The sequence below is a fragment of the Ictalurus punctatus genome, chromosome 26 (genome assembly GCF_001660625.3).
Source record: "Ictalurus punctatus breed USDA103 chromosome 26, Coco_2.0, whole genome shotgun sequence".
NCBI classification, from domain to species: Eukaryota; Metazoa; Chordata; class Actinopteri; order Siluriformes; family Ictaluridae; genus Ictalurus; species Ictalurus punctatus.
The window spans coordinates 3,255,799-3,272,589 of NC_030441.2; the positions used below are offsets into that span (position 1 = coordinate 3,255,799).

The 16,791-nt window shown below is 41.1% G+C and overlaps 1 protein-coding gene across 2 annotated transcripts in view; it reads right to left on the reverse strand.

The window, feature by feature from the left end:
* LOC108258627 (interferon-induced GTP-binding protein Mx2-like) overlaps positions 1-13,975 on the reverse strand; it is a 36,849-nt gene extending 22,874 nt beyond the window's left edge. Inside the window, exons 1-7 of one of the 2 annotated variants that reach the window (XM_017457386.3) lie at positions 13,645-13,975; positions 5,562-5,699; positions 5,304-5,458; positions 4,943-5,081; positions 4,610-4,808; positions 647-725; positions 437-559 (exon numbers count right to left, since the gene is read on the reverse strand). In XM_017457386.3, coding sequence (XP_017312875.1) covers positions 437-559; positions 647-725; positions 4,610-4,808; positions 4,943-5,081; positions 5,304-5,458; positions 5,562-5,699; positions 13,645-13,834 — 1,023 coding nt within the window. In that variant the 5' untranslated portion in view covers positions 13,835-13,975. Of the gene's footprint in view, positions 1-436; positions 560-646; positions 726-4,609; positions 4,809-4,942; positions 5,082-5,303; positions 5,459-5,561; positions 5,700-7,091; positions 11,059-13,644 lie in introns of those variants that run through there. The other variant, XM_017457387.3, reaches the window with a different exon arrangement.
* Positions 13,976-16,791: the final 2,816 nt, after the last annotated feature.

The following is a 16,791-nucleotide window of genomic DNA, read 5'->3' on the forward strand; positions in this document are numbered from 1 at the left end:
TCTGTAATCAGCTTGGTGGTTATTGCTACTGAGTGGCATACCAAAGCTACTTGTGTCATTCCTCAGCCAAGGCTCTCAGGTTTGTTTGAATTGGTTGGCGGCTAGCATGCACTTCCTTGTCCATCCCACTCTCACTCTTGGTTCCCTTAACAATATAGCATCCTTTCAGAGACAAACTGGCCCAATACTGCGCCTAGGGTAACCGTGGCTCTAGTCGAATGTAGCATAGAGTACATCACTATGGAGGTCTGTGAGTGGGCTCATTATAATCTCATATACTCAAGTAGGAAACTGCTTATCAAAGGGATTTAAGCATCTAGAGCTATGGCCTTGAAGCTGGTAGTTGATAAAATTTGGCCATGTTAAATGACATAGCTTTAAATTTCAGGCTCATTGTTGAGCATAATTTATTATTATTTTTTTTTGTATCACTCACATCAGTCAAGAAGTAGATCCTTTGTTCTGGTTCTGTAGGAGGCCCTGAGCCATAGCGGTCCACTTCAGCCTGAATTTCAGCCAACTTCATCAGGATTTGCTCCTCCAGTTGCGGCAGACATCGCTTAATACACACCCAGATACAATTTACTACGAGCCAGGATTTTTGTTTACCACAAAATTTGCGGGCTTCTTGAAAAAAAATGTTTACCTCAATATGAAGGACAAGTTCAAGCGTAAGTTTCTCGGCCAAGTTGGGAATAGTGGCTTTTCTTTTGTCATACAGTGTGCTGTGGTGAAAAAAACAAAACGTCTGGGTTACGCATGTAACCCTGTTCACTGAGAAGGGAACAAGACTTTGCATTTAGCATAAAACTGTGGGAGCGCCTTTCGCGCATGACCGGCATCTGAAGCTTGTGTAAAATCATGCGTATTTATAGGCCTGCCCTGATCAGGTGATGTGGCAATTAAATGCGTCGCATGATATAAATATGGCACCTGTGAACCGCGCCATCAGCCTCTATTATCTGAAGCGAAGGCGCAATTCACAGGCCTACCCTAGTATGACAAATCTGCACAACATCTTGTTCCCTTCTCATCGAAAAGGGTTACATGTATAACCCAGACATTCCCTTTCAAAGGGAACTTCGACATTGCGTTTAGCGTAACACTATGGGAACGATAATACCCACTCCGTCATACCAAGGGTACGGCCTGGTCAAAAAGACCCAAGCCCGAGGGTCACTGCAAGACACTCGCGCCCGGGGTGGAATGAATATCCAGGCTGTAATTTTGAATGAATGTGTGTGGCGTAGACCACCCTGCAGCAGCACACATATCCTGTAAGGACATACCCCTTTGGACAAAGCCTTCGTAGAGGCGACCGCCCTAGTGGAATGAGTCCTTATGCCCAGAGGCGTAGCGAGACCGCGCGCTTCATAAGCAATAGAGATTGCTTCCACACAATTAGAGATGCGCTGCTTTGACACAGCATCACCTCTACTGTCGCCGTCAAAGCAGTATATCAGCTGCTCTGACTTACGCCACTGGCCGGAGCGGTGGACGTAAGTACAGAGAGCCCTTACTGGACACAGCAGGTGCATTTTCTCTTGTTCCGGTGTGGGGAATGGATGAGGGCAGAAAGCCTGCAACACCACAGGGTGGGCAGCTGATGTATATTACTTTAGTAATATAATCCGACATAGGATACAGGATTGCCTTGGGTAATCCAGGGGCAAAGACAAGACAGGAAAGGGCAACAGAGAGAGCTTGTAGATCTCCTACTTGAACTCTCGCTAAAATTTGTGGGAGAAGAGCGATCGTTGGAAAAGCGTGACCTCGGCCACATGTGCACCATAGAGTCCAGCCCTAATTGTGCGGGAGGATTGAGCGTGAACCACAGCGGGCCATGTGTTTTCTCCTCAGAGCCGAACACATGCTGTCCCGATTGGACAAAACCTCACCATATGGACTCTACCACTTGTGGATGGAGCCACCAATTACTGGGGATCAGCCCATTCCTCAAAAGGATGTCTGCCCCCATAGTCCCAGAGTGTACGTTGTACTCACTGACAAACTTTCCTTCTGCCCAGATAAGAATTAGTTGCGCCTGCCTGAAAAGAGGTCGCGGACATAATCCTCCCTGGTGGTCAATATATGAGACCACCGCTGGCAATTTATATGCTGCTCCAGATGAGGGCTGCTCCAGAGACCGTGAGCTGGACAGCTGTCTAAGACAGCCCATGAGGGAGGTGTCTGTCATTACCACCTTGCACTAAGGAGACACCCCTAGAGTGTGACTAGAAACCGGGGACACTCAAATTCTCAGAGCACGTAGGTATCGATGCATGACACTGATTACTCTCAGAGGTTTTGTCCTTGGGCGAAACCCCAAACTTCTCAGCCACCACTGAACGGCCTCATGTGCAATAGGCCCATAAGCTCCAATAGTCTCCCAAGATCCAGCTTTATCTTGCTCAGTGTTGCTAGGATTGACCCTACTAATGTTGGAGATAGAAACATCCTCATCATAGTAGAATCCTTATAATCCCTAGAAAAGTTGTCCACTGCACTGGAGAAAGCATACTTTTCTGAGGTTCAAGCTGAGCCGGAAGCTCTTCATGTGGGCAAGAACAACATCTCGATGTTGAACCGCCAGTTCCCCAGATCGTGCTAGAATTAACCAGTCGTCCAGGTAGTTTAGTACACGGATGCCCTGGAGTCACAATGGAGCCAGAGTACCATCCGTGCACTTTGTGAAGGTGTGAGGGGATAAAGCTAGTGATATTTCAATGTGGAAATATGTACCTTTTAGATCTATCATCACAAACCAGTCCTCAAACTGAATCTGTGGAACGATAAGTTTGGGCGTCAGCATCTTGAACGTGTATGTCCGAAGAGTACAGTTCAGATATGACTCAGATCTAAAATTGGTCACATACTCCTCTATTTTTTGCAGACCAGGAAATAACGGCTGTAAAAACCTCCCTCCCTCAGGGAACAGGGTACATGTTCTATGGCCCCTTTGTCAAGAGGGATCTTACTTCCTGCACTGTTGGGCTCTGGTCTGTGCTGACTACTGTGGTGAGCACACCTCTGAACCGGGGGGGGACTCTAAACTGGACCCGGTAACCCTTTTCTATGGTAGACAGAACCCATAGAGACACATTTGGCAGTAGTTTCCATGCTGCCAGATGGTCTTTTAGTGACGTTAACTATTCCACATTCTACTGGAGGGAAAGCATCAGATTTTCGTTGCCCTGTGACAGCTCGCTGACCAGAGAACACTGAAAACTACGGACCACCTGGCTAGGGGAGGCCCTACAGTAGCAATGGGGAATAACTGCCCAAACAATATCATGTCCCCTGATAAGTCCCTCCAAGGCCTCTCAGGACCACTCTTCTTTGCCTGCTTGGCCTTTATGACCATTCTCACATCAGGCCTAGTAGCAGGCCTCGACTGTGGCCGCCCGGTTCCCCTGGCTGACTGCGGGGGTTGGCAGGCTGCTATACTCGCCTTCTGTGTCTCCCTCGTACTAGTGCTGGCCTGGGCTCCACTCGTGGATGCCCGGGTGAACTCGACACAACAGGGAAGGAACTGGCTGAATGCCGCCATATGTCAAGCTCACGCAGCAAGTCTGCTTGGTATGCCTGCAACACTGTCATTTTCTGCAGTGACCCACAAGCACGACTAATACTGAATAGGCCTTGCCCACCAATGCCATGGTGGCCTTGGATGGCAAAGCCGGCCCCCCTAATTACCTGCCGTCAATGGAGAGAGGTAGCTCGCAAGCGCCTCCTCCACCTTCAGCATAGCTAAATAGCCATGCCGTTCATTCACCACAAAGGCCGAATAATCCAACATCGTGGGGTTATGAATACGGCTTATGCATGGTTTTCCCCCAGAATTCCCCCTATATTTTGTCATGCACTTCTGAAAGAAAGGGGAGTTTTCTGCAGTGTGTGAGATTTACTTTCACTGGGGAGAAAAAGGCTCATCCAGCCTTTATAATCACTTCAACCAGCACTTTATATGCTGCTCTCAGTTTTTTGCACATTCTTCTGGCTCCTTGGAGTCAGAGATGAATTATTACTATTATTTTTGTGTTTGTATATTTTTTTCTCTTTTTTTTCCTTTTTGGCTTTACATAGTGGAAGGAGGAGTTGCGACGCGAGCTCCAAAATCCAGCGGCGAACTGGACCCGGAAGACAGAGCAAGAGATATAGCAGCGCTCGTCTCCGGCTCCTCTTCCGGATCCATAAGAGATCCCCCGGACCTGAGATGGCTAGCTGCCTCAGCAGCGGCTAGTTCAGATTCGCAAGGCTCTGAAACCCAACTCGCTTTGGCTTCCGAGAAGAGCGGAGCGGAGCTGTCTAATGTAGGCATTACCATGTGCAGCCTCTTGTGCAGCTCCCTTAGTGTTATGCCAAACGCAACGTCGAAGTTCCCTTTGAAAGGGATCACATTTTGCACTCATCTCACTTATTGCATTCATTTTTTCCTGTTTAATGATCACTTTGACTCTTTGTACTAGCTAACATGGTTAATATTCGTGTATTAAAATTGACTTTCTACATATTGAACCTTTAAAGTACAAAATACATTTCAAAGAGAAATTCCAGATAAATGACTTTACAATAAACATTCAAAAGACAAGAGAAATAAAATGCGCACCTGAAATGTGGGTGATCTTCAAAGAAGTCCCTTTCCTTCTTGACGGTTTCATTCAGAGAGACACGGTCCTTGATCTCCTGCTGTCCTCGGCACCTGACGATGATGTAGCCTTTATTGAGGTAAACGATCTCGTTATTGATGATGGACACCACTGTCTCCTCCGAGCCTTTATCCACCAGGTCAGCTTTCGTTAGGACGCCTGTTATAATCAACACACACAGAAGCTCATGGAAGATATCTTCTGTAATAAAGTTAGAGAAGAAGAAGAAGCACAACAAACTTTGTCATTCACTATATATTAAAATGATATACTGATGACAAGGCTGCACAGACCGAACGTTCTCTCGCCGTTTGGATCAACTTCCAGAGCCATCTTCAGCGCTTCAGTAGTGGCGATGTCCACGTTACACGGCACTACCACCAGGTTGATGGTTTCTTGCTTTGTGATGAACTTTTTGATCAGCCTCTTACTCTGAAACCAAGTCAGGCATGTGCTTATATTACAGCTCAATACCATTGGTCTATTTTTGATCTTTTATCAGGGTTTACAATGTCATAAATGTGTCATATTTATTAAGAATACTGCTCTACTAATATGATTCATTAATTGATTCCTAATAAGACATGTCAGTTAGGGAGGCATGGCCTGTCCCAAGCATGTCCATGAAATATTTAAGAGTTCACACAAATTTACTTGTTCTCCAATGTTCTCGGGTTGGTCCTTGACTGCTACACGGGTAATACCAGGCAGATCGATGACCGTGAGGTCAGGAACGTTGGACGATGTCACCTCCAGGCTGATGAGCTTATCACTGATGCCCATGTCAGTCCCAGCTATTTCATTCTGAGCTAAAAATAAGTAAGTAAATAAATAAATAAATAGGAAAACGGAGATGCTAACTGTTCTCTGTTAGCTTGTATTCAATTTTAACCACTTGATTCTGTTCACTACCTTTTCTAATCATTTGCTCCACGTCTGCTGGATCTTCAATCTCTTCTTCATAATCCTCATACTTGATCTTTCCATGCCAGAAGTCTGTCTTCCTGCTCTTCTTCATCTTGAGCTCGAGTGGACATCTTGTCACAATACCTGTGTAGTTGTTGGCAGAGGAAACAGTTTGCTTGTTAGTCTTTCATCAACTTTTCCTCTTTAGCTTTTTGTTTATTTTTATTTCAAGTCAAGTCAATTGGGTTTTTATTGTCATTCCTCTATATAGGTAAGAACACATAACAGTACAGTACACAAGACTATGTAAAGTGCAAATCAACAACCCAATAGTGTGAGACACAGACGCAGAGCAAAATACACAGTATACACAAGTTGTATGAAATGTATTAGCATGCATATGTAACAAAGAATATTATAAACATGCGCAGGAAGAATACTCTCGTTATTTAACCAGCTGCCAATCAGTAAATCAGGAAGGAACATGAGTGACATCTGATCTGAACCCCAAGTTGCTCCCAATAGCAAGCTAGCACCTTGCAGGGCAGCTCTGCTACCATTGGTGTGTGTGAATCAGTGATTGAGACACAACCTTAGAACTGCTAAGGTTGAAAAAGTGCTATATAAGTGCAGACCATTTACCATTAGTGCTACCATGCAAGTTTTTTTAATGCAGAAGCAGAGTTCACAGAGTAGAGGTGGAAGAGCCAGTGTGGTGGTGTCAAGTTAGGGGTTAGTTAATTGTTCAGAGAATAGGTGGGGTTTTTTGAACATATTGACAGATTCTCCAGTCTTGATTGAGGTTGGAAATTCATTCCACCACTGAGGGACAGTCAGGCTCTGTTTACACTAGTGCATGTGAAAACCATCCTCGTCCACACTGGCGTTTCCTCTGTGTTTCAGAAACGATATCCATCCACACTACACGACCGAAAATGCATGTCACATGACCACTCTTGCACACTGGGCATGCGTATACAAGTGTAAACAGGAAGTTGGTTGCTAGTCACCGGCAGGCACCTCGATGAGCATGATGGCGAGGAAAAGCAAGGACATCTTTTTTAAACATCAGGTTTCATTCTATTTTCCTTGTCATGTTTTTTCTTTATACAAATTCAAACGATTCCACTTTATTTGTAACATTAGTACACTGGCACATTGCAGTGAAAACATATTGGGGCTGTGTTGAAGGCGATTTCAATGCCTACTGAGGCAATCATCAGGAGATTCCTTATACCGACAACACGAACAAACAACACCAAGTGAGACTCACAGCTCTTTATGAACGAATCACTGAACATTACAGACAAAGCCTAGATTGGACTAAGATTCAGAGCTGTAAACAAAATACTGGAAAAAGTGTGGACCAATTTGTCAAAAGAATGGCCAATATCTTTGACGCAAACTCCAGAGTAGTTCTGGAAATGATTCTCCGTATGAACAACAACAAAAGAAGTGACTCATGGACCGTCTGCAGCCAAAAATAAATAAGTAAGTCAAGAAGCACTGTGTCATCTGGAAACATGGTAGACTTACCAATGTTCTAGAATATCCACGACATGGAGAAGACATTATTCGGGACTCCAAAGCAACTTTGCTGAACGAAAACCTGGACACGAAGAAGATACAGTAACAAATACAGCAAATGGACAACCAAATGTGGGGCGACACTGACCAGGTCTTTTTTCCAAGGTTCTGGCCCGAGGAGAAGGGGCCAAGGATGAGGTTGGGTAAAAGGCATACATGGGGGAAGAAATGTCTTTCATGTGTGGACAGGAGGGGCATTGGGTTGATGAGGGGCAGGGCCCGGATGAGGGGCAGGTGTAACTGACCAGGATCCAGAGCTTGAAATAAACACACCATCAGGTCATGTAACCTTTAATTTATTACCTTTTCATACCTATAATCCTGAAGATGAAAGTTTAAAATTCAGAATTTAATTTGTGTCATTTGTTAGCTATGTTAAATGCTCATTCACCACCTACTGTTGAGATTCAAGAGAGCTACTAAAGCTTTCCCTGTGTCTTCTGAGACAGTCATAGATCAATCTGCCAATGGGGGAAGAAATATTGTACAACTGACTAAACAAATGAATACTGTTAGCCTCCGGTTAATCTCATGGGTTGAGATCTAATGTACAAATTAGGAATCCCGAATAAATCTTCTAGTGAGGGAATTGAAATTTTTTAAAACAGACCAAAATTCTTTTCAAGGTGTTGCTCTGGGTAATTCTGCACCACATTATTACTATACTTTAGATTTACTCTATTCAGGGCCAAGGTTAATCACTCTCCCCTAAAAGACTAAAGTCTAAAGAGAGACTTTCTCCCAGTGCTGTCCTTCAAAATCCTGAAGACATGCACTGTACTATGTATTTTAAACCTAATTCTGGTGCCAATACCATGTACGGGAAAAGGTTTTTTAAGGGAAGTGAAATGGTTTCACATCACCTTTGCAACCTATGTTGGATTAAAGCAGGGTTTTGTGTGGTTTCTGTTGGTTTAAATAAAAAAGAAAAAAGAAAAAAAAAACGCTTTTTCACACCACAAACCCACCACACCTGTCCTTAGGGTGAAGTGTGGGGGATTACTAAAGAATTGTTTTAATTCACCGGATTAGAGGGATTGTGATCAGTGGAGAAGGATGCCTCTACCCTGCATTACAAGCTTATTCTCTTGATTTAAAATGGTTTACTGTCACAAAAAAGGCTGTTAATTTTATGGCAAAATTCCTACAGGGTTGTGGAGCCCTTCATCGCCCAAATATCATCAACGTTTTGGTCACAGGGAAGTGGTGATGTGGGACTCATGGAAGGAGCATCTCCACTAGTAGTTGATCCAAAATCTTCTTATCGACCCTGGGAAAGACAATATTCTCTGAAAGCAGAGGCCATTGAAGACTTCATTCAAGACTTAATTAAAAGTGGAGTAATTGTTCCATGTAGTAATTCCCCATGTAACACACCCCTGTTTCCAGTTAAAAAAGCAGCCCCCTCCACTGGGTCTTAGATTTACAAGCTGTAAATAGTGAAATAATACCTCGCACTCCTATTGTCCCAGATCCATATACTATGTTATATAATATCCCTTTGGGAGCACAAGTTTTAATACCGGTGCTTCACTTTTGAAGGAAAAAGTACACATTTACTCGGTGTCCACAGGGGTATTGCGAGAGTCCAGCAGTGTTTTTTATGGCAATGGCTGAAAATATAGAAAGATTTGATTCGAATCGCGGCAGTAAGGTGCTTCTTTATGTTGACGATATTCTTTAATGCTCTAATAATGTAGCTGAGTGTCAAAAGGCCACCCTTGCATCACTACACTTTTTGGCAGAACATGGCCACAGAGTGAGCCGTAACAACTTCAACTTTGGAAATCTAATGTAAAATACCTAAAAAGGATATGATATTTCAGCTGAAAGGAGAAAACTCATGAAAGATAGAGTACAGGCTGTCACTACTCTTCCTAAACCATCCACTAAAAGGCAAATATCTTTCCTTTTTAGTAATGGTAAATTATTGTTGAGCCTGGACACCTCATTTTGCTGAAAGAACCACACCATTGCTCTCAATATCACATGGCTCCAATTTGGCTCTAACTGATCAAATAATCTGGACTCCAGAGGCTGAAAAAGCCTTTCTGGATCTAAAAACACAGTTGGCCTCCGCACCCACTCTGGGATTACCTGATATGTCTACACCTTTCATTCAAACTGTTAATATAAATAATGGCCTTATGACTTCTGTCTTTCTGCAAACACACGGTGGTAAATTACACCCAGCGGTGTACTATTCCACCAAGATAGACCCAGGATTATCCAATGGGCATTATGGGCATGGGCCCAGGACCCCATGCGCACTTGGGGCCCAGGCGGGCCCAATTTTTAAAAAAGATGCCTGGAAGTAGCTTTTGACGCGTTTGACCTGAGTTCGAATCCGCCTTTTTCCCAACTCGCTCTTTTCCCTTTTCCCATCACATATCACATTGGAAAGGCGTTTATTTTCAATAAAAATGAAAATATTTGAAAAGTGGTTTTGAAATGTAGAGGGCTTTATTGTCCCAATAAGGTGGCATCCATTTAATAATGTTAATAAATATAGTCATGTACATGTTTTACATTTACATGTACAATACTGAGATGCAAATAGTATCTGCCACTATTTTATAAGTATAAGTAGCATCTAACAACTATTTCCCCTTATTGCAAAGATCTGCTACTTTTATATAGTGTAAATAGAATATATCGCTATTTATTGTCACTTAGTGTAAATAGCATATCGCTAAGACAATGCTGCTATTGTCACTTAGTGTAAATAGCCGCTGCCTTCAGATAATGACACCATGTATAACCGATAAAAAGCATGATGATTTTTTTCAATCTAAACAGAACGATATAGTTGGTCAAGCGCAAGTGTGTAAAGCCTGCGCTGTCTTCAAATAACCCAGCGCTGAATTGAAAGGACTGTGGGAGTAGTCGTTGTAGTTCAAAATAAGTGAGGAGAATAGAGAAAATAGTGGGGAAGGAGGAGAGACAGACAGACAGAGAGCCCCTGAGAGAAAGAGCTGAGGAGGAGAGAGACAGACAGGAAGGAAACATTAACAGGTGTGTGTATGTGTGTTTCTGTGTGAGTTACACTACACAGGGAAATGTCTTTCTATTGTTGTTGCTGGTCCAAGAAAGCATTGTTGGTGTAAATCCTGTATGATGTAGAATATCGACAGGTGTCTACATAGGTTGTAACTTGTCAGTGTAAATACTGTATAAGCTAGAGGTGTTTCCAACAAATAGTACCCTAGCTAGACCCAGCAGCACAATCAATGCCATCACGCTTGCAAGCTATCATCACATCTGCTTTAGCTTTTGAAGCTTTGGCACCACTTTGTACTTTTTAAGGAACTGAAACTCTTGAATCCACGTCAGGTTTCAGTGCTTTTGTTGCAACAAAAGACTCCATTCTTATCGTCTGATCGACAACTGCATTACTCTGCTGTCCTTTTGACTCAACCCCACCTTACCACTGAGAGGTGCACAATACTAAATACGGGCGTATCGGGTACTCTCTTACCTGCTCCTAATGATGGTACACTGCAGCACGACTGCTTAACTATTGTACATGAGAAAATAATCAGAACGTACTACTTTCAGGGAAGTTCTCTGCACAAGCTGCTGAAATTTGGGCATTAACACAAGCTTGTAAGTTGGGGCGAAATAAACGAGTCACTATCTGGACAGACAGTCAGTATGCTTTCTCTACCCTACACTGTTTTGCGAAACAGTGAAAGAATAGTAGAATGATTACTTCAACAGATGAACCCATCACGCACTGGGACCTAAATTGACAATTGTTAGGTGCCGTGTTTCTGCCATCTGCACTTGTGGAATGTAAATCCAAGGACCACACCAAAAACACTGACGTTATTTCAAGGGGAAATACGTTTGCTGATGAGAAAGCGAATCTCTTTATAGAAACCATTAACCATTCTTCAAATAAAGGAAGCCCAAATGAACTCCACCCCACAAGAAAAAGCACAATTGGTGTGGATAAAACACAATTGCCCATTTCAGCATAATGTCTGGTATGGGCTTAATAAAAAAAAAAAACCTGTTCAACCTAAAAGCACTCTTTCCTTATGCTGCGAAATTGAGCCATGGAGTAACTCATGACTCAAGAAGAGGGATGGTACAAAAGCATTTCTATACTATAGGATTCACCACCTATTGTGCTAAATTTTCAGCTGTGCTAAATTTAATCCACACGGGAACGTAAAACAACCAACCTTAACCTTCCCTAAACCAGAAGCACCATTTGAACACCTAGTAATGCATTTCATTGAATTGACACCATGTCAGGCGTAATAATACTGTCTAGTGATTGTGGACAGCTGGTCAAAATGGGTAGAGGCCTTCCCAATTGGGAAAGCTGATGCCACCACACTGGCTAAAATATTGGTCAATGAAATCATTCCAAGGTGGAGAATCCCTGTAAAAATCTACAGTGACCACATTGGACCACATTTCTGTAACAAAGTCACAGACGTCTTTAGTGAATGGCTAGGAATAGATCTCAGAAAACACTGTGCATTCCATCCTCAATCAGCTGGACCAGTGGAACGCATTAACAGCACTATAAAAAATAAATTGAGAAAGACCATGAATCACACTGGTCTAAACTGGGTTCAATGTTTGCTTTTAGTTTTAACATTATATTATATTAAAGCCATCAAAGGCTCACTAGGACTCTCTCGGTATGAACTGCTCCATGGCAGACCCTTTCTGTTAAATACTGTGTTACAGGTACCCAAGGAGGGAGAAAATATCCATGATGACTTGATAGAATATATAGCAGCATTTTGTTAAACAACTTAAAGCTATTAGAAACTCTCAGAATTACCCTAGTCTAGATAATTCACCTAAAAATGATCCAACAGGATGAGGTTTTGGTGTTGGTGTTGGTGTGCAGTGCCCCCCCCCAAAAAAATAGCATTTTTGCCAAAATCTTTTGTCTCATCTATCAACAGAACATTTTCCCTGTAGCACTGTGGAATAACCACGTTGTTTTTGGCAAACTTGAGATGTGCAGCAATGTTTTTTTTTAAAGACAGTATCGGTTTTCTTGGTGGTGTTCTTCCATTAACACCATTCTTGTTGTGTTTTTCAAATAGTGGACATATGAACAAAGACTTTCACAGTTTGTAGAGTTTTCTGCAGGTCTTTTGCTGTTACCCATGGGTTCTTTTTCACCTCTTTCAGGATTGCCCATGCTCTTCCCGTCACCTTTGCAAGTGGCCCAGGTCTTAAGAAATGAGCAAAGAAAGGTCTTTCAAAAAAAGATGAAAAAGTTAAACTATAAAGACAATTTTTCACAGCCTTCTTTGCTCATATTTACCAATATTAGTGGAAGGCACTGTACATATGATACACATTAAAATGGAATGCTCTCTTACTTTAGCTCATGAGTTTATGTGAGTTCTTTCTAGCTTTCTACCTCGACAACCCATATCACAGGAATGTGTCGTTCTCTCCTAGTTTCTCTTTCTTGCAAAAACATGCTACCGATCTACCAATGGCCCGCCATTTTACCTTGAATGATGTGCACATTGTTGCTGAGGCACCTGAATGTCTGATATATAAACTCTAAAGTCTTTTTGAATCAACTGAGAGGCGACAACTCTCCAGAACGCTCGAAACAGGACATACCTGCGGCAGTGTGATGGCACCTTTTATTCTCATCAAATTCATATTTTATATTTTGTACATTGTACAGAGAGAGAGAGAGAGAAGAAGGAGAAGAAGAAGAAGAAGAAGAAGAAGAAGAAGAAGAAGAAAATCCAGGAAGTGTATGTTTATGTACACTACAGTGTAAAAGTCTTGCGCACCCTATTTCTTTTAGTACAAACTTTGTTATAGATTTTTATTTGATGACTTATACATTATCGAGTCTGTACAAAAACATTTTAGATTCCCAAACATTTGTTTTCCAGCACAAAATGAAATGTTAAAACAGATGAATGTTTGCATGTCAGTAAAGAAACCAGCATAGTAAGTGGTAAGAGACACTTTTCAGATAAAAAACACAATGAAGGCTGCTGGATTTTTGCTGCAAAAATAAGAAGCGAGTGCAACAAACAAAGTCTCCAGAAAAACCGTGGCTGGTTCTACAAAATGCTCAATAAAACTAATTTCCTTATAAAACTGAACTAATTCTACATGAGATTACCTTTTTAAAAGCAAAACTGCCACTTCACGCAGAGATAAAGGTCAGAAAAAATTTATGTTTTGTTGGTCACTGTAATATAGCCTAGTAGGTCCCATGTTTAATGTTAAACATCAGTTTAGACATGTAATGGTTTATCTTTTGAAACTTTTATAACGTTCCTGCTTCATAATATTGCAATTTATTGCCATCACCTAAAGCAGCAGGTAAAGCTGAGATAAATTATTGAATTCATAAGGTATATTTAAATTATTTCACAGCTGTAATATGTACTAAATATTTATAAGTGTAATTTTTTATTTTTTTTTTAATTAGTACATCACAGTGTAAGTTTTTAGGGTGTATGTAGTGATAACATGACCCATGGTGTCTCACCACTCCCGCGGGGCAGAGCAACTCCGGACAGCGCCTCCAGCACCGAGCTCTTCCCCGAGCTCTGGTCTCCGATCACGGCGATGGCTGGAAGCGCGAGGTCCTTCTCCACACCCAGCGCGCGCAGAGAGTCGATCAGGTCGATGCACGGGCGCACCTTCTCCTCATACTGCTCACTCAGGCTCGCGCTCATCTCTGACCGCTGAGAAACTCGGCAAATAAGTATTAATAACTATTAACAATTCGATCTTATTGTTCTCGTTTGGAGTCTGAGCTACAGTATATCGCAGCCTTGTTTCCACTGTGTTTATTGGGAAACCGAAACTTGTGCACCTGGATGCTCTATTTATCATCCAAATCCAACGAATCGGTTCTTTCCACATGATTCATCTAACGGAGTCGATCCCTGGAGTCGCTTACAAACAAACATATTAAAGCCTTTTTTTAGTGAAAGGCTAAAAACAAAATATTGTTAGCTTATATAGTAGCTTATATAGTAGCTTATATTGTTAGCTTATACTAGTCATCATAGGTGTTTTCCACTGTAGCAAATCATACACAATAAAACTCGACTCACGTATATAGCTTTGCTTTAAAGAGTCGATTCAGTGTAAAGAATCGAATCTTTTTGTGTGCTAAAAGCCCGAAAAAGAATGTAAGCACAGGTGGGTTTTTTTTTTTTGGTTTTTTTTTGTCTTTTATTTTGTATCGTTTCATGGTAAGCGTCCACAGTAAAGATCAGGTGTCTGTTTTTGTTTTTTTTTTTTTTTTTTTTTTTTTTTTTTTTTTTTTTTTTTTGCACACTCACAGATTATATTTGGGTAATATTTGGTTAAAAATGGCGAGTGTGTACGAATTTACATCAAATGTAAAGCTACAAAGTACTCACTGATTAAACATGCTACATAATGCTGGGCAAATGCCACGAATGAGAAGTTTTATAGCATACAATGTGTAGGTTTTTTTGTTTTTCGTTTTTATATTGTCAATCGTATGTTAAAGGTGCAATGGCCGCTTTTCCCCCTTACCAATATTGTGAATAAGATGGAAAATATGTAGATGTGTGTGTGATGACACACACACACACACACACACACACACACACACCCACACACACACCCACACACCCCGCACAATGGTTTTAAGACCTCAGGGGTCCCCAGTACTGTTTGTGTTTACATGGTTATCCTGTCAGCCATTTCATAAGCACGCCCTCGCACCCCTTCACTCCGCACCCTCGTGACCATTCTCATAAATCATTAAGAGATTAATTTTTCATGTTTTTTTTAGTGTTATATAGTGCACTCATCACTGTTAGAGATCTTGACAAAAGTTGAGAAATCTTGCCTAAGGCACCTTTAAATGAACATTGTAGAACTTATTGCACAAAAATCACGGTCTCTATTAAACACTAGATGGAGCTGTTGGCCATTGATTGTGTTTAATGGAATGTTATTGGAATCAGTGAGTATTAAATAGATAATAATATTGAAATCACGCTAATGGGCACAAAGCATCCAAATAAGAATATATAATAAATATAATATCGAAGTAATTAGTGTAGGCTACATAAAGGACTTTTTGTTAGGATACATGGCATCATGGACTCTATCAAATATCAACAGATATTAAATGAAAACCTGACTGTCTCTGCCAGAAAGCTTCATATGGCCGTGGTTGGATCCACAGATCTTCCAGCAGGACAATGATCCAAAACATACATCAAAATCAACACAAAAATGGTTTACTGACCACAAAATCAAGGTCCTGCCATGTTCATCCCAGTCCCCTGACCAGAACCCCATAGAAAACCTGTGAGGTGAACTGAAGAGGAGAGTCCACCAGCATGGACCTTGAAATTTGAAGGATCTGGAGAGGTTCTGTATGGAGGAATGGTCTCAGATCCCTCACCATGTATCCTCCAACCTCATCAGGCATTATAGGAGAATATTCAGAGCTGTTATCTTGGCAAAGGGAGGTAGCACAAAGTATTGATTAAAAGGGTGCCAATAATTGTTACACATCTATATTTAACAAAGTTTTTTTTTTTTGATAAACCTGTATTTTGTTTGCAATTGTTTGATATCCATGAGAGTAGAGTATTTTTGTGATTTTTTTTTTTAAAGAAAATATCAAAAGTTTAAACAATAAAGACAATTTTTCATAGCCTTCTTTGCTCATATTTAGAAAGGGTTCCAATATTAGTGGAGGACATTGTATACGTCGGTAAGGAAACTCATCTGCCCTATCAGAATGTCATGTTTTATGTCATTTATATATATTTTTGTTTTTGGTGCAAGAAAAGGTGTACATGAACAGTAACTGAGGGACTTCTGATGCAGGGTACACAAATACATGTTAACAATGTGTGCATTTTACATTTCCATTCAGATGTCTGTGTCATGCCTAATAGGCCAGACAAGTTCAAATATTACATGGGAAACTGTAGACACATAGAACGTTGTGTAAATAGTATGTTAATAATTATCTAACAGATATAGTAATCATTATTTTTAGAATATTTGAATATTTTTGTTGTTATTTTGCAAATGCACCTACTTTCTAGAATATAAATACATTTCCAGGTTTTTATAAAATGCATCTGTGATCTGCAATCATGCGTCATTTCAGTGCATGAGTTACTGCTTTATTATGAACAGGAATTTCAAGATTCTGTCACGTACCACTGAGTATGACAGCGTGTCAATGCCCTTTCTAAGTATAGCGCTAATGCAAAAGATATACAGTAGAACAACACCAATTACCGTGGCATGTTTTATAAGTGTTTGGGATGTAATTTTATTGCTAGATATTCTGGACTAAATGGAGCTTGTGTATAAACCTATTGGTTCACCCAGACAAGCAAGGTGAAATGATAACAAGAGTCCAACATAGAAATCATGAACTGGTTGATGAGTCATGTAATGACATTATATTTCTTATATAGTTTAGCAATGTTTCTGAGATGAAAATACAATCGCGGTAATATTATTTATATGAGATTCAAATGAGAGACTGGGGTCAGTAATCCCACCAAGTCTTTCACTGCACTGCTGCTAATGATGTAACTGAAAGGCCATCCAGAGTGAGAACATATACAGAAAGGTTACTTCTAGCTGCCTGTGGCCTTAGTAGAAGTACTTATTTTTT